A 25,992-nucleotide genomic window follows, 5' to 3' on the forward strand; every position below is an offset into this window, starting at 1 on the left:
GTGTGTGCTTTGTGGAAGTTTCTCCTAACCCCAAATTATAGCCGGGATGTTAGGAAATATTTCCAAATTCATGCATGTCCTTTACATGCAAGCTAAGTTTAGTAATAAGAATTTCATTGTGTGACTGCTAACTATGATCAGCATTAGCTATAGACACCACAAGAAATACCACAATAGGATCTCATCAGTCATTAATACATGATATTTTACAGACAATGTGTAACAAACACAGAACAGGGGGCGCACCTGGTTTCTGGATTATCTTACAGATCTTTACCTTGCGTAAATTGTTCCACTGAAGTAACGGTAGCACTGTAATTTATACCAGATGAAGACCTATTCCAAGATCTGCCTCTTCCAAACAGAAATGTCAGGAGAGTAAGTCAAATGATCTGATTTGACAGTACATTTTTTTCATGCATTAGTAACCTAAGTATGAAATTGCCATTTAGGGAAAAATATACTGCAAGATTATTTGGTGTTGAAAACCAACCCCAGAGAATCCACTGCAGATGTGACCTTGGTTCAGCACTGCTCAAACAAGCCTTTCAGAGACGTCCTGGGTGGGACTTGGCTGCCAACAGCACCTTGAAACCCAGAAAACCCAGACTGGTACTGGGTTTTCTTTGAGGGATAAGAGGGTTGGGTCTCTAGTGTGGGGTTTGGGGTTGGGTTTTTTTGAGGCAATCAGGTCCAGAGACAACTGCTGTCCCGTGGAAGCATCTTGTTTCAATCTCCCTGACTAATGTGTACTGAGGATCCCATTTGTATATCTCCATCTACCCAAGCATGGCAGTAGCCAACAATCCTTGGGTTTAGTGCCAAAAATAATGTTAGTGTATATTCTATTAGTGAAGTCAGAACAGTCATCTAGAAAGAACCATGGAGACAGAACCAGGACTGAAATTAGATTCAGACCAGCCTCTCCCCAAAATTAATAATCTACCATTAATGCCAAATTGTAACTTTATGTTACCGCAATTCAAGTATGGCCTTTGACAGAAGTTTAATTGCTGGAAAATTTCTATCAAGTGTCAGTGGCTAAGAATATAAGTTCTAAACAAATATTTCTATAGAAACCAAGACAATCTTACACTAACAGTTTAAGATCATTAAAGTTAAACACAATCTATTCCCTTGTCCACTGGAGAAATGAATGAAAGCAGACCCTGCCATTAATTGTGTTTTTAATCATAGTTATGCTCGGATAAGATTTTGCACTCGAAATCTGAGACTTGGAGCACACAGTGAAATGTCTGCAGCATGCATCAATGACCTTTTGCAATTGAGTTCTGGTATTGAAACGGGACTTTTCAAATGTCCCAGCATGATCAGTTCTAGGGGCTTGGTCCAGATCCAAAATTCTGGGCTTGTTTAATAAGGAGATTCCAGGCAGCCCACAGCTGACCCTGGGCAGCCACACTGGAGCTCCAGTTTGCTGACGTGGACGAGCTCTGTGCTGGGGACTGAGTAGGTCCAGATGCTCCTTCTCTCTTCAGAAAGGAAATTATAGTCTATAGAAGAGGAGCTTGGCACAGCCAGCTTTCTAAACTAGGAAATTTCATTATCTGTTGGAATATATTAAAATGTACATTTTTAACTCCAACAGAGACATAGCTTGTCTCTGGAACAAATGCTTGATAGGAGCAGAGTTAGAGGGCTAAGGGAATGCGAGGGGCTGGATGATTTCATTACCCCTAAGCTAAGGCAGTTGGCAAACGTGGGAATGGTTTACTGCTTTTTTGCCTTTTTTGTTATGAATTGTATGGATAATTGATGGCAGGTTGCCTAGAGCCTGGGATAGGCCTCCTTCATGAAAGCTGAAGTAAATAAATGGTGGCTTGCCCTTATTTCACTGGTTCTGAGTCAAATTCAGGAATTACAAAGATTGGCTTGACATTTAAAGGTAACAGCCTAAAAGAAGGGAGCAGGCTCATCACACACAGTGGCAGTCTGGATGTCACCTCAGGATCAGCTCCTGGGTCTCAGCACTGACATCAGGCCCAAACTCTTCTGGCAAAAGGGAGAAATTTCCAAGCGGTTTTCCAAAGACCACTGTTTATCAAACTCTGAATTTACACTACATTCTGCAGACCAGAGGAAAAATAAATAAAACATGTGAAACAATAAAAAACATGTGAACAAATAAAACCTGGGAGCTGCATGATAAAAATAAAAAAAAGCTTCACTCATCATTTTCTCAGCCAAAATTTTTCTTGTACAAATAAACCTATAAATATCAGATTCAAATAAAGTGTTTATCATCTCAGTTATACACAAAATCTGCACAGGTGGCTCTCCTTCAAGCTATTTCAGTGAATAGTATTTTCACTACATGTAAAATATCTAAGGTTAGTAGTTCAGTGCCAAGCATATCAGAATCAAATTTCCACTTCACAATCTCCTTGGTTGTGAAAATAAAACTTCACTGTTCAAAACATTTACTTGAAATTAATCACTTTTCTTACCTTCATGCTGATCTATAAAGGCAAACAATGAAAGTGTACATGTTTATTCTGTTTTTTCCAATGTAGGAATCAACTCGGAATCATAATTAGGATCAGCAGTCAAGCACTAGTTTTCTGTTTGTTTCACTAATGGGAATTGATACATATTAAAGAAACTAGTTCTCCCTTTTTACCTTCAAAGTAATTAATCTACAAGAAAAACAAACTTGGAGTGAATGATATGTGTTTCTTTCATGGCACAGAATTGAGGGAAGGCATAGCATGAGGGAAGGCATAACTAACCATGCATTTCCCATAACAGTTATGTAATTTCAACTTAACTGCACTGTAAGCTCTATAAAGTCCCTCCATGAAGTAAATTTTCTCTGCACATCTCATCGCTGTGGCTGCCTGGATTTATGTAATCGAGAACAGTTTGATGTCAATTTGGAAAAAGGCCTCATTGATCATTGGCAAGCTATCTCTGAAAAGAATACACTCTGAGGAGCCCAGTGCTAAAGGCACAGAGGCAGAAGACCCAGTTGGTAAGGTACTGGTGACTGCTTTATTCAGAACATAATTACCCTTGAGAATCTCTCAAGGGCAACAAATTAAATCCCAGATGCACACCTGGAAATAAACACTGAAAGCACAGAATAGCATTGATGTCATTCATCCATCTGATTACAGGAGCATCTTCTTTCAAATAGGACTGCACATAAAAATGTCTAACAGTCTTTTGCAAAACATCCTCCTGCAACTGAGCTACACAATTGAATATTCCTGCCATTTTAGTGTCAAGCCTAAGAGTCCAGGAAAGCTTATACTACTGCCTCAGAAGTGCTCTGCACATGAGCCAGGCTATGCTTCACACAGGCTCCAGAACTGCCTTTACAAATGTACTTCATTTCAATCAGGCCTCAAAAGCACCTGGTGTCCTGGTACAATCTTCCCTAATATTAACTTCTTATGAAGGTATGTAACACCTTAAGCTGAGTGGGAAACCTTCTTACACAACAACAGATTAATTCCAGGTAATTGCTGAACTATTCACATGTTAGGAAAATAGAGAATTCAAATTCCCAATGAATTAAGCAGAAATTCATTCAAATGAATGAATTCAAATTCAAATTCCCAATGAATTAAGCAAAGTCGGTTTTGGATCAAAAAGAGCTGCAATATGTTTCATTTTCTGCTCTGTGTTCTATTTTTATACTCTTATGCAGACTGCATAACTTATAGACCAGCCTGTTCAAGACATCATTAAATTTTTCTTTTTTATTAGAAAAGGAATATTCATGCCCTGACCAAACAGTCCACATTAGAGTCCATACTACTTCCATTTCTTTCTGCAGAAAGTTTCTCTGAGTAAACACAGTCTAAAGCCCTGGTATAACACATGCCATGAGCTTTAGTCACGTATGACGTGCCAGAAATTTCACAGGCTACAAAAATCTGCATTTTGCAAGCATGTCAGACTCTTCCTTGTATAGCTCTGAGTGTGCTAACACAGGTACTGGAAAACTCATTATGCATTTAGTTGGACTAAAAGGAGAACATTACCCTTCAGGCACTTTGCATGAAGACACTCTCATTTCCAAAACCAGATCGGTCTGGTTGCAGCCTCCTACAAGTTTCCCACAGGATGGGAATTGAAAAAAAAAAAAAAAAAGACAACAACCAACAAGAAAAGTAGTGTAAGCTAGAACAGCAAAAATGGTATTTTGAAGAAATGCATTGTGTTCTTTAGTAGTACATCTATCATTAGGGATAATATTTAGATCTGCAATTTCTTGCATCCTCACATCTCCTACTGGGTTACAAAAATGTATAGCAGAGAACGGCGCACGCCTACATCACCCTCAGGGTCAGGGGCTATGTTTAGTTCATTAAGACTTGAAAGAAACATTTTAGGTGCTTGAAGATATTGTGCTGCATTGCACAAAAATATAATTGCTGTAACAACCTATAAGTGACACAGCAGATGATTCTTCTTTCTCATATCTGTATTCCTGAAACATTGTCATTCTATTCCTAATCAAACTGAAGAGAAGTTTTTCAGTGTGACAGAGGCTAATGTCAGCCAGAACCACCTGCAATTTTTTTTTATTAAATTTGTCTCAACCAGGCTTGTCCTATACCATTTGTTGATGTCTTCTCAGAGCGAGGCAAGAAGTACAAGAAGCATTGTTTTAACAGGACACAGAAAAGGAAAGAGAAGCTTCTTCAGCATTAGCTCTGAAATCCCTTGTACATCTTCATCCTCCTTATGGTAAATAACTCCAGGAAGAAGGAGAAAAAAAAAACCTATGCCCATTCCCCCAAAAATCTAACAAACTTATATCACCCTGTGAAAAAATCTTGCCTTGTGCCTCCTGAGACAAATACAAAAAGAACCAGGCCAAAGCAAGATCTAGCTTCAAACTTCACAGTTTGTTAGATATCAAAAGGGCTCATAATAATTAGCTATTTGTCTTGCCTGATTCTGACAAAATGTCCTAAAGCTCACTCTGCCATTTCAATAAATAGTTATAATTCAAGACAAAAGCAAAAGCCAGAGGATCAGTGCGCTGGTATTTACATCTCATTGTGAGCTGCATTCCACTGTATAAACAAGTTACTTAGAATTTTCTAAGTCATGCAAACTTCAAGGAGGAATTTCAGTCTCTCAGCCTCCGGAAGGGAGGAGATTTAAGGGGAAAAAAAAATAAAAAGAAAGAGAGAGAGAGAAAGTACATGCACACAAGAATAAGACTTATTTAGCCATCTCATGAGGAAATAAAATCCACTTTGGGGTAAAAAAATAATTCTGATTTTTTGATTTTGGTGACTGGAAGCATAAGGGGGCAGTTGTTACAAACTAAAAACTAACTTTAGTAGAAGCATATTTTTTTGCTAAAGCAGCCCCAGATCTGTGCTTTCAAAGTAAACAGCTGAAAGTCAGAAGATGAACCACTCCATTAATCCTAGCCAGACTCAGATTTATATGATTATGCTGGGAGATAACAGGCATCCATTAAAGCCAGACCTTTTTTTCTTATGTGAGGGTGGAAACCAAAGGACAAACTGGGTAAAGGTCTTTAAATGTGGGCTCAGCACAGCCCATACATCTACTGTAATACCCTACAGTAAGTGCTGCACAGTGTCTCCCAGCTGTGTCCAAGAGCAATGCACAGAGGGCATTATTTGATGAAGCTACACATTTCCAGGACCTATTCTCCTGCATCCTAAGACCACCCCAGCAAATTTGACTATTGGCAAATACTAAGTCTGGATAACAATACTATTTAAGAGTGCATGCTTTCACTCCAACCCATATTTCAGCCCACAGACCAGCTTCAGCTCAAAAGCAGGGCTGTATTTCAGCTATATTTGCAGACTCCTTTTCAGAAGTTTAAACATTTAACCCATAGGGTAAGTAGACTTAAAAGAGAAAAAAAGCAGCCCAGGCAGAATGCTTTACTCCTTTTCTCAAGAGAACTCTACTTGGCAGGTAGTACCAATGATGTAACTTGGGCTTTGAATGCAGGGATGTGGATGCAGCCATGAAGAGCAGCAACAGAGTTGTGCTCTCTTCTCTGGCATTTTGAAATTGCGTGTCAGGAATTGCTCAGGTGTGATTCCAACCCCAGTAAAATAAAGGCAGGGTACTGTCACACCAGAAAGTTTCCTCTCATGGCATTGAGTCAACACTCACATTTATAGGACTCAGACTAAGCCACAGCTGTATCCTGTTAGAAAACAGGACCATAGGAGCATCCCCTTTCCAGGCAGTCACATTCCCTTCTGCTATCATCACTCCAGCCCTAGGGGTCCCAAAGCATTCTTCCAGACAGAGCTACAGATCAGGATGTTAGAAGCACCAAATGCCAAGTCACTCTCCAGACTAAGGTATGCTGAAGTCTGTCCCAAATTTAAACCTTTCCTGAATCTTTTGTAGCTTCATGTAAAATTTACCAGAAGTTCATCTATTACATTAAGCATTATTAGGCACACAGATGATCTTGAGAACTCCAAAAGCCTTAACTTCCATATTCTTCTGTACATGTATATCTGAGATGATGCAAGAACCTTTAATATGTCAGATTTGAGCATAAAGCAAACTCAAACCAAAACCACCAATATTCCCTTGGTTTCCAGTGAAACCAGAAACTGGGCTGTGTTTCTGTACTGATGTTTACTGATGACAGGAAACCAAACCACGTGAGTTTGTGCAAAAATGTCAGTATAACTGATAAAAGTTATTTAAGAAAGCGATTCTATTTAAGACAACTCATTGCTGCATCATTTCACCTAATCAAATCTTACTTCAGCTTGAAAGATCCTGAAGCTTGTTGCCCTCTTTTAAAAGAAAAACTGAAATAATTAAATTTTTCATTCATTAAGGAGAAAAAAAAAGTATAAGTTGTCTCATTAAATAAATAAGACTATTCATGTGCCTCAAGTTAGGGTCTAAACTACTCTCCTGAAAGGGAGATTTAAATTACCATTTACTTGTAATTAAATTACATTTACTTGTAACAAATTACCATATTTACTTCCCATGTTCATTACATTCAAACAGAAAAAAATAAACTGCCTGTAAAATAGATAAATTCCATACTGCAGAGGTTTCCTAGGAAACCAGGAAAGGCTCAAAGAAACAGAGAACAGCTGGAGGGAAAAAAAAAAAAGCTAACCCCAAGAACTAAGTGCTCCATACCCTCATTTTAAAAACCACAAGAATGATATCACTAACATTAAAGCAGTGCCTCTCACACTGGTTGGCCCTGGCACTCTTCATAAGGGCAAACATGCACAGCCTAAAGAGATCAAGATTTAGCTCTTCTCTCCCCACGATCTCACCTTGCACTCCTCTCCAAAAAACAACAACAAACCAAACCAAGAACTGTGAGTGTTTTTGCTAAAATGTGGTAAGGCTGCAGTGTTGGCGTGTACACTGAAAAGGACAGCCAGCCCCAGAGAGGTGCTTACTGAAACCTTACAGCAAGCAGGTGATTCACTAGCCAGAGATTTCTTTGCTGAGGAGCCAGATTCCACTTCTGAAACCAGCCAGCTATTCAACATGAAAATCCATGCCATTCCAGAGATGTATTATTAGCACAATGACTCAGTATGTATATTACAGTAGTACCCTAAGGCTACATTTGATATCAAGGATGCTTTGTGCTCTGCACTGCACAAATTCATAGGAAGGCCCTGCACTTTACAGAGAAAATATAAAATCAAAGCATGCTAAAGTTATTCAAGCTCACTGTCCAGGTTTAGATGGAATTTTCTATCATTACAGAAAAGGGAAAAAAAGGGTAAAGAATAACTTTGTCTAACCTCAGTCCTAATTTTTGAAGTAGGCTCCCACCACTCTGCCAGGCACCGCTATAATTCCAAGATTCAGTGTGGTGACAGCAGCCATACTGTCATGTTGGCTCTTCCTTCCCCACATGGTTCCATTTTCCATGTTCATCTCTGCTTGTCACCAGGCTCAATGCCTCTGACATCAGGTTCTTCCCTGCCTTTGTTGCTGCCAATGCATGTTCCAGTCCTTTCTGCCTCTTGCCAAAGCAAGCATTAAGCATTAAACATCTGGAAATCATCCTCCATTACTTTCACCAGCGAGGTGCATCTGCCTTGCACTGTAGTTCCCATACAGTGCAAAGACACCACGCTCACATACATCTGTAAAATGCCCTAAAAAAATCTAACACACCATATATTAAACCACTTTAATCTTTACCCTGCAGTAAGTTACAAACATGCTATTTTCTTTAAAGATGTAAGCATACATACTGGGGATCTTTACAAACCACAACACTCCTGATTCCAGAGAGTTCTAAAGTACAGTTATTTACTCTTAGGATTGTGTTCTCTTCCTCACACATGAAATCTTTTTAGTATTAGAAACCAACGGGTTTTCAATGCATGCATCATGTGTGCTGGTGTGGGAATTTTAAGGGCAAAAGAAGTCACTCCAATGGAAAATTAATACAGAGGAAAAGAGATAACATTTTTTTTCCTTTGCACTTTTTCCACTATGAAGGAGTAGAAAATGCAGACTATTCCCATCCCTTTTCCACAGCCCAAAGTCACAACAGGACAATGACCCCTCAGTTGTATGGAGCTGAGGGCTCCTCGAGAGGTCCAAGCCCCATCACACTACCAACCCCCCTCTGGAAGTTCCTGCCTCTTGTTTCCCTTCCTCTTGTATTCTCAGAGCTTTGGACACACTGAGGATTATTCAGAAAAATTTCAGGAAGCCTTCAGGAGCCCTTGAGAAGTGAGATAACCCAGCTACTCAATGGTATCTTTCCTACCAAGAGGCTCATCACTGATATAAGCAAGAAAGCCAAAAATAGATTATACTTGGTTTAAAAAACCCAGAACTTTATTGGTTTATTGATTATATCACTTGTGAATAATAACTATAATTCATAATCTGGATGACCTAAATTCAGGGTAACTTGATTTTTCTGAAATAGCATAAATGGCTTAAAGATGACTAAATCATCCTCAGTATTTGGAAAATGAGAAACTCCAGCTGAAGGGAAAAACTCCTACTTTAAAGTAGACAGAAAATAAGTCATAAATAACTGTCATAGGATAGCAATCACTATGGCAATTCAGCACATTTTTATTAGATCTGAAGATCTGATGGAATACTGTAAAGAAAGTATTTGTGAAAAGCCGAGTGTAAAACAGCTTCTTTTTGCTGATTCTGCTTTAATTCTTTTCTTAAATATTTTTTCTTGATCTACTGGGACAGGAGACATGAGATTTCAGACTAGAAAGTGATTTAATGTCAATCAAGCTTGTCTATGATTTCTTGAAAGAGAGAGAACTGCTTTAAACAAAATGCTCCCTCAGCATAATCTCTGAGTACCTACAATGATACAGCTGGCCCAAGACAGTTCTCCTCAAATGAGGAACAGTTTCCTTCTGACTTTTAGCTGGATTTTCACTATCATTTTAATGTGAAGCAATAATCTTGGAGCAACTGGGCCAGGACAAACTCACAAATTGGCAGGTTTAGATTAGATACTAGAAAGAAATTCTCTCCTGTGCGTTGGATGAAGCACTGGCACAGGTTGCTAAGAGAAGCTGTGGCTGCCCCATCCATGGAAATGTTCAAGGTCAGGTTGGATGGGGCTTGGAGCAAGCTGGTGCAGTGGAAAGTGCCCCTGCCCATGGCAGGGGGTGAAACAGGATGGGCTTCAAGGCCCCTTCTAACCCGTACAGTTCTGTGATGACTCTTCCTTTTTCTCCCTCAATCTCTTCCTACACTACACTGCCATTATGCCCACAATCCTGCACTTCAGGTGGTCAGCTTGCTGAAGGGTGCTGGCAAGCACTTAATGACCAAAGAATACTTGGAGAAGATACTGTATGGACCTTCTCTGCCAGACATCTCCTGCTCAGCAGGGAGCAGACCTCAGGGACACAGTTTACTCTTCTGTTCTTACTCTAAATGAGTTCATGTCCAAAGCTCTGAATTCCTGCCAGCAGTATCAGAGTCGTTGTTTGTGTTTCTATTCAGCCACATTATCCAAAGAACAAGGGCACAAAGATTCAAATTAATTCTTTAGTCCTCCCATGCTAGTGCTGCATAGTCCAAAGGCTATAAATGAAAAGTAGTGAAGACACAAACCACCATGAAAGCTTTTCAGTATGAAAACAACTTCATTATATCACTCTCCCAGCTATACTGCTCACACAGAGCTGCAGAAAAATGCAAATTCTCCAAAGCTCCAAACAAGTTTCAGCTGGCAGCAGCATGGCCACGGAACAATCTTAGGACAGCTCTCCAAAGACAAGACCTATCTTCAGCAGCAGATACAAACAGAATCCCGAGGGTCTGCATGAATAGAAGTTTCCTGAACAGGGAGCATCCCACCACTGGCCCTCTGACAATCATTCTTAGTCTTGGTGCTTATATAACACATGACCTTTCTGCAGCAAATGCGGGTGGGATAGTGGAATAATGGAATTGTTTCTCACTGCAGAATAAAAGGCAGCACAGCAGGCTATGAAAAATGTATGTTGCTTACTAAGAAGAGATAATTGTAAGCAACGGTTTGGATATTTTAATTACCACAGAATCAAGCCTTTATGGTCATTCAAAGCTTCCAGCACATTACTGTTTTCATAATTATATCACATTATAAAATAACCATTTATATTAAAATAATTGTGTTACTTCCTATAGTCAGTACCACTGGTTTATCCTTTTTTGTAGTTCAGGAACAGCACTAACTGTTCAAATTTCTCTAAATTTAAGCTAGGAAAAGCACAGAATCACAAAACAATCCATGACCAAAAAAAAAAAAACCAGTATCTAGAGAAATGGTATTATTTGTACATACGCAATGCACTGATTACATAAAAGACATAAATAATACATGATGCCACCCCCTGGGGTACCTCTGTTCCTCTAAGCGTTACATGACTGTCATAGTTAAGAGCCATTTTTCTCCTGCTTGAAAGTACCTGGTTTCTCATTTTATGCCATGGAAAGAAATACATTTTCTTCATTGAACTTGGAATGAACGCATCCTAGTTTCCAGCTCAAATCATACCTGCCCCTCTGCACATGACAGCCTCACCAGGGCATTCAAGGACAGTTGAACAAGGTGGGTCTGTTGCAGCTTGAGATTTCAGGCAGTGCAACAATCCTTCCTCGTGCTCTGAAAGTTCAAACTCCAAGAAGCCTTTGTCAAAAACTGAAATTCCAAGTTAATCTGATTAATTTATTCATTTTACATTAAAGGATACTTGGGTTTGCCTTGTTGGTTGTATAAAGAATGGGGGGATTGTCTACACAATAAACTGAATTGCAAGTCCAGTCTCTCTTCCCTGACCCAACTGAGAAATCCACTGGAATAACACTTTGATTTATTCTTTCTAAGAAGAATTTCTGAGAAAATTATATCATCAGGACTTTACACACAAAAATGTACAGGGTCACAATGACAAACATAAGTGAAATAGTGCACATATAAGGATAGATCACATGCCTCCAGCTGGAATTTCGACTATTTTTTATTACTTTGTTATTTCTTGGCACTGAGTTTGTTGCCTTCCTCTGTATATGGAAAAATAGTTGTATACAGGCCATGAACATCTGCTCAGTTTTTTAAAAGGATTATATTGTTGCATGAAGATCTGCCTTTGCAGTTCCTGCTTCCCTGCACATACACATAAGAATCTGTTTCTTTTCTGACAAACCACCAAAAACCAAGTTATGTGTCCAGTTGACCACTTTTAATTCTAACCACAGAAAAATCATAACTTATAGTTTACCTAGATAGTAAACACAACTTCAACACCAGGAGTTGTTCCTAAGCAGGGTTTCCTAGGAGCATTTATCATCAGTCAAGGGATTTAGTAGATATTTCTTTTTTTCTGAAAACTTCTAAAGCATTAGCAAGTTTAAAAGTATGTATTTTTAACCAACTTACATTTAACTATTGTTAAACAGGACCGATCCTGCATGTTTTGCATGAACAAATCAAGATGATAGAACGTTATCACAGTGAAACAAATTGCAAGGATGAGAAGACCTCACCAAGAAATGAAGACTGAGCATGTTAAAACATGAGTCATGAAATGACCATTCAGTTTCTATGGCAATAATCAATATTTGTAAACATCAGGGAGAAAAAAATGCCTGCACTAACAAACACAGCGTGCAATTATTCTTCAATCATAATGTATTTTCCAAAAAAAACTACAGGTTAATGTAGGCAGTTCAACATGACCCTCAATTTTAAGTATTCCATAATTTTGAGCTTAGTTTTGCTCAGGCTGAACAGAAGGAATCCTCTTGAGGAATCTTTTTGTAGAAATTTCTGTGTAGAGTATCCTTCCCACACTTTTACAGTCAGGAAAGTCAACCCCAAATTTTCTAATTCAATGAGTTAGTCCCCATAGAATTACAACTTTGTCTAACAGATATTAGATTCCTATTTGCTGCTTGCTTAGAGTTGTATTAATTCCTATTTTTTGAATTATTTACTATGCTTAAACCCCCAAACACATATACCTACCACAAATGCAGGTTTTCTCACTAAGAAAGCAGAGGTACAGACATAATAGAGCAGAGGTAAAAACATAAGCTGGGGATCTGAAACTTTTGGAGGAAAAAAAAACAATACAGCATAACCAGGGGATTATAATTTACATTTACATACATAACCAGGTCCAATCAGTATGGATTTATGAAAAGCAGGTCTTGCTTGACCAGACTGATCTTCTTTTATGACAAGGTGATCCTCTTATGGGATGAGGAAAAGGCTGGGATGTTGTCTACCTGGAACTTAGTAAAGCTTTGGTCACTGTTTTCCAAGGCATTTTCCTGGAGAAATTGGCTGCTCATGGTTTGGATGGGTGCACTGTCCACCGGGTAAAAAACTGCCTGGATGGCCAAGCCCTAAGTTTGGTGGTGAATGGAGTTAAATCCAGTTGGTATCTGGTCACCAGTGGTGTTCCCCAGGGCTCAGTACAGGGCCCAGTCCTGTTCAACATCTTTGCCAATGATCTGCACGAGGGGATCACAGCAAGTTCACAGCCAGCACCAAGCTGAGCTGGAGCACCAATCTGCTGAAGCAGTGCTCTGCAAACAGTTGGGTTCAATGATCTTAAGGGTCTTTTCTAACTTAAACAATAATTCTGTAATTCTAAGTATTATCAGATCCTCACTAAAATTGTGACAATTGTAAAAACAGGGGTGCTTTTCCTCTTTCATGTAGAATTGTACAATATCATTCTCCTTAGGAGCTATGAGGACTATTTACACAGATGAAAGACCTATAGAATCCAAAGAAGCATTTGGCACAAACACTAAATAATTCTTTTACTTTCTCACAGCTGCAGAGGACTTTCACTTGTCATCTTATTCCCAACATCTGCCCCATTATTGGGACTGTGCAATGTAATAAGGCCTTATCTCCCTAAAGATAATATCAGTGAGAAGATAATGGACACAGTTAACAGCCCCCATTCCAGCAGCTGAGCTGTTTGTGTCTCCAAAGTCAGTCCAATCCTGTCTCCCTTGCATGGTTTCCAGACAAAATGAAAGATCCTGAGAATCCAAAAAAGGCAAAGAGGATCATTAATCTAAACAGAACAATGACCCTTTATTTTTTTCCTTTGTTCACTATCAAAAAAATTAGATATTTTTAAATCAATAACAGGGCTCACACTTATCTCAACTGAAGGAGTGTTGACACCACAAGAGGTGGACAGGAAAATATAACTCAGACAAAGGTACATTGCAAAAACTGATGAGAACCAAAGGCAAGTATAGAATTGAAGAGAACTATGGGAAATGGTGGCAATAAACCACCACTGCCACACCTACATGCAATTTGCACAGGCAATTCTTCTTTAACAAGGTGATTCCCACAATTTCAAATCTGATTCAAGTGTACTGATTTTCCACTAAAGGTGTGTTTCTAATTTATTTTTTAAAAACTTTTACACTCCCAAGGGGACAGGAAAGGATCCCAGAAGCACATCCTGCTTCTGCTAGTAGTTCCCTCTATGCCAAGCACTAGGGAAAGAGGAAGGATTGTAGAGTTGTGTGGAAAACCCTGTATGAAAGGTTCAGATCTTTCAGGTATTCAGCACTTAAACAGCACAAAATTTCAGTCACCTCCTGAGAAATTTCTGATCCTGTTGCATTTCTGAACTAGACCAGGTCTCTACAAAGAAATTAAAACCAGGATCTTTCAGTCCTTCTAGGATTTTGCAGCACTGACTTTATTGAGAAATAACTTTTAAATAGGCACATTTAAACAGTCTCAAAATGACCAATTTTGCTATAATAGGTTTGGAAGTGTCTGGTTTTCACATTTTTACATGCATTTTAAGCACATGCACAATGTAGCACTACCAGCCAAGTGCTCTTGAGCAGAACAGATCAATCTGCAAGGGTTTCAAGAGGAAAAAAAATAATAAAGAAATTGGCATAGCTTAAAAGCACAGGAATGGTATGTACCAGAAAGTTAAGCAGTATGTTTGGTTTGAAGCATTACAGTTGTTTCATTAAGGTTTTTTAACCATATTATCTGCTTTATTATATTCAACTTATCTATCAATATCAATCCCCCTTATGATAAATTCTGTAACATACTACCACAAAAGCTATTTCTTTCTGCCACTGCATCTAAAGTTGACAAGCAGCATTCAACCCTTATTTTTTCTAGGACTGTCATGAAAAATGACTGGTACAACACTGGTTTACATCCTTTCTGAAAGATGGATAGATTTTTCTAAGCTACACTTCCTGAAGTGCCCTTCTTGCTTTCCCAGGCACCTCTAATATTTGTTTATCTGATAGTACCTATATTCAAGTAGTACATAAATGAATGAGAAATAAAGCAACTCTACAGACAATGTCACCTGCAGTAAAATACAATGTTGGCTGATGTTAGACCTCTACACAAATACCAAACCCAAGACAAACTAAGGGTAAAACCTGCCCACCCTTCAGCATTCCAGCCCACCCATCAGGAACTAAATGAAGGGTGAAATCCCTTTCTTATACAATTAAACCAGACCAATGTGTAGAATGTACCCTACTTCTACCTTCACTGCACCAGCCCTCACACCACATTAAAATAGGTCTGGGCTTGGTTTTCTTTTAATATAATGAACATTGGAAAAGGGTCTGTATAATAGACAAAAGCTATTAATTCTCAAACAGGAAGATGAGTAAGTGATGTAAGTGTAAACAGATGTCACTAATTTATTACAACATATTTTGCTCTCTGACTTACCACGTAGGTCTCAGTGGCCTCAGCCATCAGCACATTGGAAATACATCCCAGAACGTGTTGCTACATTACTGGCTTATCCCATAATTTCCATCATTCCAAAAATCTAGTAAATGTAATAGCCCCACAGAAAACTCATATAAATTTTGCAATTTTTTTAAATAGGCAAAAAGCTATAATTTTTATTAAATGGGTACCAAAAATGGAGTCAGTACTTTCACAAGTGTTTTGTTTGCTGTTACATGTAACTGAAAAGTGCATAATATATGCCTCCCTTTATAGCAAGTATATGAATTACACTCACAAGTTTATATAAAGTGCCCCCTCTATGGGACTTCTCACACAGCTGTGCACGGGCACGACAGTCTCATTTTGCTTTGTAGAACAAAAGTTTCAGAAATATTGCACTGGTTTATTCATCAGGCTTTGACTCCTCCTCACTTATGCAATCCAGTGTATTACCAGAGAGGTTCAGTTACAAGAAAAATTAGACTCTTAAAAATACACGATAAAGTAAGTGCAAACTGCATTGTAGGGTACATCCTACAATGTGCTGGAATGCCCTACAAAGCGACTTTGTGGGGTATAATTTGGAAAAGAAGCCAGCGTTACATATAAGAAGGCTAGGAAGTACGCTCCGGAGTACAATAGCTCCAGACTGTCCCACCACCAGCCTGCTCACATTTCAGGAAATCAACACAGATCACGACATCCATCCCGACTGATGAAAGAGTACAGTCACTACGCCTTCTCCTGACCATCAGTGTCTCCCTCGCAGGGACTGAAATGGCACTAAACACGAAGGGCTACCAAGCAGCCGCAGTCAGTGCAGGCGGGCGGGTGAGGCTCGCAGCTCGCCAGCGCTCCTGCCCGCACGGAGCTCGCCCCGAGCCGCCGCTGCCCCGCTCCGCCAGCCCCCGGGCGGAGGGGAGGCTCCGTGCCATCCTCGGCGTCAGGCAGCCCCTCCGCAAGAGCCTGGGGGAAAACGAGCCCGAGAAGGAAAGAAAGGAAAATGAAAAGAAAAGGAGGAGGGGGAGGGGTGAAAAAAGGGAGAATCCACGTTTCTGCATTTCTCTAAAACAAAGAATGTGAGAAAGCAGATGTAGTTCAGCGCAAACGACTCCACCCCGCGAGGCTTCGCTGTTTACTCTCCCAGCTCGCTTGCCCAGCTGTCCTCCAGCCGCGTCCCAAGCCCTTTCTTTTGTTGGGAACTTCCCAGCGGCCGCAGCCCCGCCGGGACGGGGGCTCAGCCCGAGCGCCCCGCGGCAGCACTTGGCCTTTGACCGCCCCTCCCGCTCTGCGCCCGCAGCGAGCGCCGCAAACCTCGGTCTTCCGCTCAAAAAGCCAAAGCGCAAACCCCTCTCTGCCCCCTTCTCAAAACGTGAAAGCAAAAGTCTTACTCTGGTATCCCAGAGGTTTTCCGCTCCACTTATTAGCCAAATCTCACAATAAACACACCGCATGCAAAGAGGGGGGATTATGATAATTGTTTTAGAGGTAGAGAGAAACTCACCACCTTCATACTCTTCCACTTCTTGCGCTTTTATGGTTACAAATCGGCCTAATAAAGCAGCGAGGATGAAAAAAGTTCTCGTTTGTACCGAGACTGCCATCATGCCTAGATATTAGGCATGTATCCTCCCTGGGCAGCAAAAAGTGCAGAATCGTAAGGTTATTTTAGCACCATGAAGCCAGCTGAGGAGTCGTTCTGCCTCTCCGCATCAGTTCCAGGACAAAGTCTGCGAGCCCTCTTTTCAGCACCAGCTCCAGCGCAGTCTGCAAACACTCCTTTCAGGGGATGCAGCTTTAAATAGGAAGAATGCTGCCTCCACTTTCTTCCTGCCCCTTTTCAGCTCGTTCAGGCTCCTAACCATCCACTCCCTGCCAAGCAACAGTCTGATTGATGGTAAATAACCGAATCAGAGCCGGCTTCACTCTTCCTTGAACTTTTCTCTTTACGAGCACACTTGCGGGATACTTTCATGCTGCTGTGCAGTGCATGTGCTTTTTCAGGACCATTTATTAAGCAAGCAAAAGCAGAGTTTTAAGAAGCTGTCAGGAAGAGAAAGCTCTGCTTTTACCACACCCAGCACACGCTTCCTGGAAATGGAGGGTATAGCCCCACTTGGAGCCGATTCCCTTATTAGGAACTCGATCGCTTCCAGCACGCCAGAGGAGGATTTCCTCTTCTCCCCTGATAACTGCCCCCTGCCTCGCTGTGTTATCAATAGGGACTCCAGTCCCTTGAGAAGGGCTCACAGAGCTAAAATAAGGCAGCTTGCTTCAGCAACTTGGAAATAAGCCCCCTTCACCCAAAGGGAAATAATCATTCTCAAATGAATTCTTTTGCTGAATAATCTTTCCTCGAATGCCTACGTGGTTTATATTTACTGTCCTACCAGTTGGACAGACTGTTGGAAATCACTGGAAGATGCTCTACATTTTTAATACCAGAATGCCTGTTCAAATACCTGCTTTTCTTCAGGGTTCTCTGCCCCTGTTCCCTGACAAACCTACCTAAGCCCCAGCCTAGTATTTAGCCCTTAACAATGTGCCTTAATTAGCATTCTAGCGTGAGCACTAAGCAAATCTCTCTTTTGTGGATCACTTGCAACTGGGAGTAGAATGTTAAATTTCTTTCTTCCCACAGTGTTTATGGTCTGCTGAAAGGAAGCTCAGTCACTAATCCCCTCATTAGCTAAGAATGGGGTCATCTATACCTGCTGCAGGGAAATACAGATTCATCTGCTGGAAGGTTTTCTGTGTTCAGCTATTTCAGCTCGAGAACAATCCTATTTGAAGTAAACATCTTCACCTGGATTCATACAGATTGGAAACTCCCTGGCTAATCACAGGATGATTTAGCACCTCTCAGTGATGCAGAATTCTAAAACCTGTGAAGTTTTCTTCTGTCTCTTCAAAGGACCAGAATGCCCAGAAGAAGAAAGGTAACCCAGAAAATGGGTTACAGTCCTGCAATGCTACATCAAACCTACTCGAATAGCAAAACCAGTGATGACCATAAAAATGCACTGAAAGAGAACAACATCAAAGTTCTCTACTCTCTTGCACCAAGCTGCCTTGACACTTTTTTTTTCCCCTGAGGTATTCAAAGATAGCTTCTGTGATTTCACTCCTAGAAGAGATTCCTACAGTGATATCTAAAAGTTGCCCTTCATATCTATTTCTGCTTTGGTTCCACCACCAATTTATGACATGTAACTGAAACAGATGTACAACAGAATAGAAAAGGACACAAATTGAATCCATGCCCTTATGCTCCCTTATAAATACTTCCTTCTATCATGGTTCTGCATTTAGAGATGGTTTCAGTTTTATTACAAGCATCATATGGAATCATTAAGTCTATCATTTTTCATTTAAACAAATTCACTTCCAGGTCTAAGCTATTTGATAGCATTCCACTGGATATGAGTGAGAGAAAATCTTCAGGTACCACTACTGTGAATAGAGTCAGACCAGGTAATTAAGAGTGGGCAGATAAATAAGTCCAAGTATGCTCAGAGTCACTTCTCCCTTCTTCCTCTGAATAGGGGAGAAGCCAACATTGCATAGAATAATATTGTATATTTATGCAGCAACTTCTCTCCAAGGTTTTTTTTTTCACTTTTTTCCATAGATTTTAGGATTCTGTAAGATCAGAGGAATGTGGAATTTCGCAAATTAGCCCAAGGTCATGGATTCACTAGTAAAGCCTTTTTTGGAGCTCATTTTTCTTCTGTGCCAAGGAAAACTTACACAACAAGAAAATTCTTTGGGAGGAGAATCCTGGGCCCCAACTCCTGGAGCAGATTCTTCCCCAATCCACCTTCATTGTTACACATCCAGCTTACAGTCCTCAGTAATTTAGTAGACAGAGAGACTGCAGAAGTCATAGGACTGAATCCTCTTGGTCTAGTCCATCTCAGTAGAGGAATAAATGTGGAAAAGCAGGAAATAAAATCAGGCTCTTTCCACCAGCAGGAGACACTTTGAATTCAGGATTGCCTCATTTATCAATTTGTGGCTGATTACTCACAGGAGATGAAAAAGTGATATGACATGATTAAAAAATCACTTTCTAATAGAATCACAGAATAGTTAAGGTTGTAAAGGACTTTTATAGGTCATCTAGTCCAAGCCCCCTGCAACAAGAAGGGATATCTTCAAATAGATCAGGCTTCTCAGAGCTCTGTCCAGCCTGACATTGAAGATTTCCAGACATGAGGCATCCACCACCTCCCTGAGGCTCCTTCTACAGAATTTCACCACTCTCATCATAGAAGTCTTCTTTATACCTAGTGTGAATCTACATTCTTTTGGTTTAAAGCCATTACCCCTTGTCCGATTGCAATAGGCCCTGCCAAAATATGTGTCCCCATCTTTCTGACAGATGCCCTTTGGGTACTGGCAGGTTACTATAAGGTCTCCCCAGAGCCCTCTCCAGGCTGTACAACCCCAACTCCTCCAGCCTGTCGCCACAGGAGAGGTGTTTCATGCTTCACATTAGAGCAATCTTCATGTTTTAAGAATCTTTATACAACAGGTAGGGAAACAACAAATCACAACAGCAAAATCTTCACACAGAAGCAGTGTCTACTCAGTGATAAGCTCTAAAAAGTCTAGGTGAAATAAGAGCTCCCCAAAGCTAGGACACTCCTAGAAATGTCAAGATACAGTGCTCTGAAAAAATATATAACTAAATACTCCCTAATATCCTGTTTGCTGCTATTACCTACTTTCAGCCAGTAAGTCAGTACTGTAAGTTATCTGACCTAAAAGTCACATGTAAAATTCAAAATTACTCAAAAGTCAAAGCACATTGTGAGTGATAGATGTGGCTAGGGAATACTCTTATGTAATTGTGAGGACACAGAAATATATTAAAATATAATTCACACACTTAAAATCTCAAAGTCGGGCCAGAGAAACCCAATTAGCAGCTTCAGATGCATCCAAGCATGCATACATATGAGCAATTAAAATCCAATCTCCATGAGGGTCTCTCCAATGGAGTTTAAGAGCCTCTCTCACCTTTCACACTGTTTTACATACAGAGTGACAGTGCTCCTGTTCTAAACTAATCTGTGCCAAGTTGATAGAAAGTATCTTCACGTAAATGTGCGAGCCATCTGCTACATATGAGAACCTGCACCAGTGCTTTAGATCAATATGAAATCAGTGGATTCATGGAAACTGGAAATAAACTCTAGCTGAATTCAAAGGGTATCTGTTCAAAGACAAGCAAGATTTTCAAAAGCAGTGTGGTTTCACCAAAGGGAGCTCACGCCAATGTGAGAGTTGCCATCAAGTTTTATGTAGGCAGTTAAATCCACAGTAAGTGCTGTTTGAAATTTCCACCTTGTATAACTTCTTCGATCACACACTTAGCTTAAAAAAAAAAAGGCAGGAAATTTCCACACCATATATTTAACTTGCAAAAATATAGTCCACATAAAATGCTTGCCCTTTCTTGGAATTAATCATTAAAAAGAACATGACTGAAATAATATATGAGAGGAAAATAGTTCTACCTTTGAAGTGTGTTCACTTTGCACTTTTAAGACCATTACTGCATGAGGAATCAGTTTCCCCATTTTATACAGGTCTTTCACATAGTAAAAGGAAAGAAAATTCTGCTATTTAAAATGAGAAAATGTAATAGGAAACTACAGAAAAGGGCAAGTATGAAAACAGAAGAATATTACACTACTTTTCAATCATATTTTAAATGGACTAGATTGCAAACTGCACAGCCTCCAAATCATAATCTTCCTGCTGAGAAATCCATCAAAAAAACTAGAATAGGTAGAGATTTAAACAATGCTACACCAGTAACACTGCTGCCCAGTTGTAGGAGAATATTCCCATCAACTTTTGAGTAGGAAGGTTTAATAAATGGATTCAAGTTCTAATAGAGGAAAGATATCTTTCTTGGTTGCATGCAATCTGTGTAATGTTTCAGTTTATTTTTAATTTTGGGACACAGGATGATACTTTGCTTTAAAACTGCTAGTGAGGAGTCTTGGATTATGTCAGTCACCATAAATAGGCTTTTGCTATGAGGAGCTACAAACCCAGTAAGTTCAATAAGGTTTTGGCACTGGCAGCCTTTCCTTTAGAATGTCTCAATTAAATTAAATTCAACATTAATCTAAGCAAAAAAGTCAAGGAATTAACTAGGGAAGTAATTAGGGAAAGTCTTGATGAAGTCCTCTGAAAACTATACTTATTCTTTACCTAGAACAGGAAAAACAGCATCATTATTTTATTCTTTATTACAAATTCATTGTCAAGCTGGCTTTTGTCTGCCTAAGAACTTAAACTGATTAAGTGAGAACATAAAAGGATCACAGCAAGCTACCCAGTTAAGTGGCAAGGGCAAATGCTAATCAGTAATTCAAATGGGTCCCAGCTGATGGCGTTCACTATTTTTCCTAATATTTAATAATTTACCTGAGGACCCTAAGATAGCTTACTTTGTTCCTTTTCACTGACTGAAAGTCCCTGAAAAAGCAGTTAAAGACCTATGCAACAAGCATATTCATAACTCCAATAATTTTTCTGACCTAGGGAATCACTTAAACCAATGGGACTGTAAAAAAAGAATTTGGCTGAAAGTTTATTTTTAACCCTATTCTCTTGTGGGCATAAACTTGCTATAAGATATTGAGGCTCAGGATTATTTAATCACCACCACTAAACTTTATGCACAGTTTTAAAATAGTATTATTTCATTTTCATTTTTCTATCTTAAAATTCAAATCCAAGACTATGTAGAACTACTTTGTCTTAACACAGATTTCAGACCACTGAACTATGCTTTAATATGCTCAGTGCAGCCCCAAGCACTAAATGAGCTATTTGGTAACTTGTCATCATGTTCTAGTATAACACATGTCTTCAAGAATAAAAAACCCACAGTATCTGTCTTTGAGAGTTTAAATTGTGAAAACTAAGGACATGATTAAAATCTTATGCATTGATTTCACCTATGGTTGTTTAAGTTTTGTATCTGTTGCTGTTTATTTAAACAGATGTGAATTTTAATTTAAAATTTAAATTGCTGCAGGTTTCACATATTCAGAAATATCACAGAATTTATTCTCACAACGTAAGAAGCACAAATGACCCCACTGAAAGAACAGGAAGATGATGTGGAGCTCACTTAAACTCATTGCCCACGCTCTTATCTGAAATCCCATGCAGATGGAGCCCTTTAGTCACCCGTATTCATGTGCAAGGTATGGACCTAAGAGTGTGTGTCCTCAACTACCAGAAGCAAAAATAGTCATATTAGCACAGCATGCTGCCTGGGCCTGTGTTCAGCTCTCCTGTCTTTATAATTGTTTCAGTTTGGGTAAAAAAAGAGCCCATGGTTTCCATTTTGGTCTCATGGACTAACATCCCAGTGGCCACTATCAGGCTGTGACCAAAGTATAGTAAATACCCCAGCCAATTGTTTTCCCTATCATTACACTCCTATTTTTAAAGCACTGATCTTCAGCCTTAGAATTGAATTTGTAGAACATCTAAAGCTGATGGACTCATCTACTTGAAAACTGGAGAATGAAACATTTAAGTTTGTAGCAACATTCTTACCAACCATAACATGAGCAAGAAGTTCAGAATGCAGTCCTACAAACCACACTGCTCCCAAGTTACATCTGATTTCCTGGTAAAATAAAAATGCTGAGAAGCCTGTACACACTACATGCCAATTAACAGAGCTGGCCTACAGATGTGACTGGAGAATGGCTAAAGCAGCTCCAGGAGGGACTTTAGAATCACCAAGCCAGTCACAGAACACATATGTTAAAATAAATCTTAGAGAAAAATATATACATAATGCTCCAAGGAGAGTTAGTTACTGATCAAGCTCTACAGACTAAGTTTCCAAGTAAGATAAACCCCAAGGTGACCAAATGCACTGGAATGTGTGTGAGCTCAAACTGAGACTTTGTCAGCAGTGGCTCTGGGCCTGAGCCTGCTGCCTGCAGGGAGCTATGGGGGAACCACACTGGGTGGCCTGCAGAAGGGAGTGTCCTGAGCAGATGGGGCACTGTGCGAGCCAAAAGTGGAGACAGGTCCAAGGAGTGTCTTCCCTCACATGGAAAGGGCCACTAAAATAAGGAATATATTTTCCCCCCTAAAACCCCACATTTATTACTACATCCATATGAAACAAAGTGCCTGTGACTTTACACACATTATAAAGTAGGACTGAAGGGATCCATTTACACAGGATATTGTTTCCCATGTTAAAAAAACCTTAGCAGATGTTTAGTGAATGTTCAGTATCTATAGACACATTTGGACAACATTCTCAGGCATGTGGTGGGATTCTTGGGGTGTGCTGTGCTTGGGCATGAGTTGGATGATTATGATGGGTCCCTTCCAACTTAAGATATTCTATGATATAATGCCCTATATTAAATATACATTTTCCAGAAAAACCCCAATTTTAAACATGTTGGTTTTTGTCCTGGATGGCTGAAGTGCCTTTGATTCCACTTACTTACCATTTAAAATTGGGAAAGGCTCCATTGACAAAAGGAACTTACCTTGCTCAGCATCTTACTGAAATTGCTCAGATTTCTATAAGGTAACCTTCTTAAAATACATTATTCAATATCTTTAATTAGTAAGAAAAAAACAGATTTAATAATTTTGGGGCAGGCATTTTTGACAACAACTCAAAGCAGTAGACACAGAGGTGAAAGATTGCCCCTGTTGAAGTTAACAGCAATATTTCAGCTCCTGAATTAATGTTTTCTCTTCCCATGGAAGCTTCCACCCCTTTTTTACCCATCCTTTCATCACTCTGTTAATACATAAACTTTCATCTGCTTTAAAGGATTGGAATAATCGAGATGATTCTTTTAGATTCTTTTGAGCACTATTTTTCTTCTAGCAAGAAAATGTAATTTATATAAAGGCTATCTTCTTTCTTAAAAGTGAGTCTTCTATAAAATAGGATCTACCTCTATCAGGTAGTAAGATCTGATAAATGGAAAACTAGGGCATTCATAAAACCCAATTTAAAAGCAATTTTAAAAATCATGAAAAAGGAAAACTTGTGGAAAAGGAAAACTTTTTAGTGTTTTCCATATTGACATGGATATTCCCTATTTCTTTCTTTTAAGCAGACAGGGGAAAACTGTGCCAACATGGACAAAATTATGGATAATTAATAAAAGAAATGGGAATAACAACAGCAGTGGAAGGATGTAATAGAGAAAAAGGAGGAAAAAAGGAATCAGAATTTGTGTGGGTCAGGGATATAAGACTTGAATTTATGCATCACATTCACACAAAGCTGAAACAAAGAAAAATTTCTGTAACAGAGGTATAATTCTAGCACTGGGGATGTTGGTGTCACTACTAGAACTATAAGCCCAGGACATTAAATAAATGTCAGTACAGCTGTGTCTAGGTTCAAATAGAGAATGCAAAAGAGGTTTATTCTGCCTGCTTTACTTTTCTATTTCCTTTCCATGCTATCTTCTTTCCAATATTTTATAGCTTTTATGAGCCTTACTGCACTAAGATTCTGTCAATGCATGTGTGGAGCACATTTTGGACTGCCTTTAAACATTAAGTGCTAATTGAAAACATAGTTTACTCAGAAACAATTCATCAAGTTTACATTTAATTTTTTCTGTGGAAAAATGTGCAAACTAAGCCCTTTTAGAAAAAAATTTTAAATTTTTATTTCAATGCAGAACTCTTTATGAGGTAGGCTTATTTTCTAAGTTATGACCCATCACCAAGTGGATTTTCATCTGGTTAATGGACTGAAGCAGATTGTGGAAGAGAATATCTACTCTCCATACTCACTGATATGCTTTATTTTGACTCAACTGATTGCTTTCATGATGTAGTTCAGGAAATCTGCCTCTTACCCTTTTTAAAGATTGATAGCTTAGATGAGCCTCAGTCATTTTAGAAAATAGTTATTAAAGCTTAAAGATGGTTGTACATTTCCCCAATAGCATAACTTATTTGCTTTTCAAAAATCCCCCTACCCTAAGATCCTCATGGCAGGCAAAAAATACCATACAAAATCTTCTTATACCTCTTGTTACATCATTTCTGGCAGCAGCTGAAATACTCAAACCTGGTGGCCCTGCAGCACATGGACACAACCTCACCTTGTAGCCCTGGATCCAGCGATGTGGGGGTTTGAAATGCACCCAGAGATAAGTGACAGCCACAGCAGGTAACTGGACTGCTCGTTTTCCCCTGAGTTAATGGCTGTTTGCTATCTGGAAAAGATTGAGAGTTCTTGTTAGAAAGCAAGGGTTTGCATAAATTATTCATATTCAGGTACTTGAAAAGTACCAGACCATGTCACATATACTCTTCCTCAAATCTGCTGGGACATTAAATTACACCCACATCACCTCAGCAGGCAAATCAAATCTGATCGCTGCTAGACAGAGCAAAGCCCACGCAAGCTGAGCCATGTGTGAAAAAGCTCTGCACAAAATGTGGGCAAACCCCAGAGATCTCTCTCACCATGCTTATTTCCATCAGCTAACGTGCTTTCTATGTGGGTCCCCTAACCAAACCCAGTCCTGTGGGAAATTACCCATGCAGTGCAGCCCCCACTGCTCAGGGACACAGGCCTGGCACTGCAGGGCACTCTGCACATGGGCAGTAGGAAGACAGATTTTTAATAGTCTCTGTCCACTTCATTCCATGTGCACTATTTTATATTTCTAATGGTCACATATATTCAAACTTACTGGACTAAGCTTTTTTTACTTAAT

General features: G+C 39.5%; 1 protein-coding gene across 1 annotated transcript in view; it reads right to left on the reverse strand.

Moving 5' to 3' along the window:
• COL5A2 (collagen type V alpha 2 chain) overlaps positions 1 to 16,955 on the reverse strand; it is a 98,270-nt gene extending 81,315 nt beyond the window's left edge. The window contains exon 1 of the mRNA XM_066553142.1: positions 16,731 to 16,955. Coding sequence (XP_066409239.1) covers positions 16,731 to 16,833 — 103 coding nt within the window. The 5' untranslated portion in view covers positions 16,834 to 16,955. The remainder of the gene's footprint in view (positions 1 to 16,730) is intronic.
• Positions 16,956 to 25,992: the final 9,037 nt, after the last annotated feature.

This window comes from Molothrus aeneus, chromosome 7 (assembly GCF_037042795.1).
Source record: "Molothrus aeneus isolate 106 chromosome 7, BPBGC_Maene_1.0, whole genome shotgun sequence".
Taxonomy (NCBI): Eukaryota; Metazoa; Chordata; class Aves; order Passeriformes; family Icteridae; genus Molothrus; species Molothrus aeneus.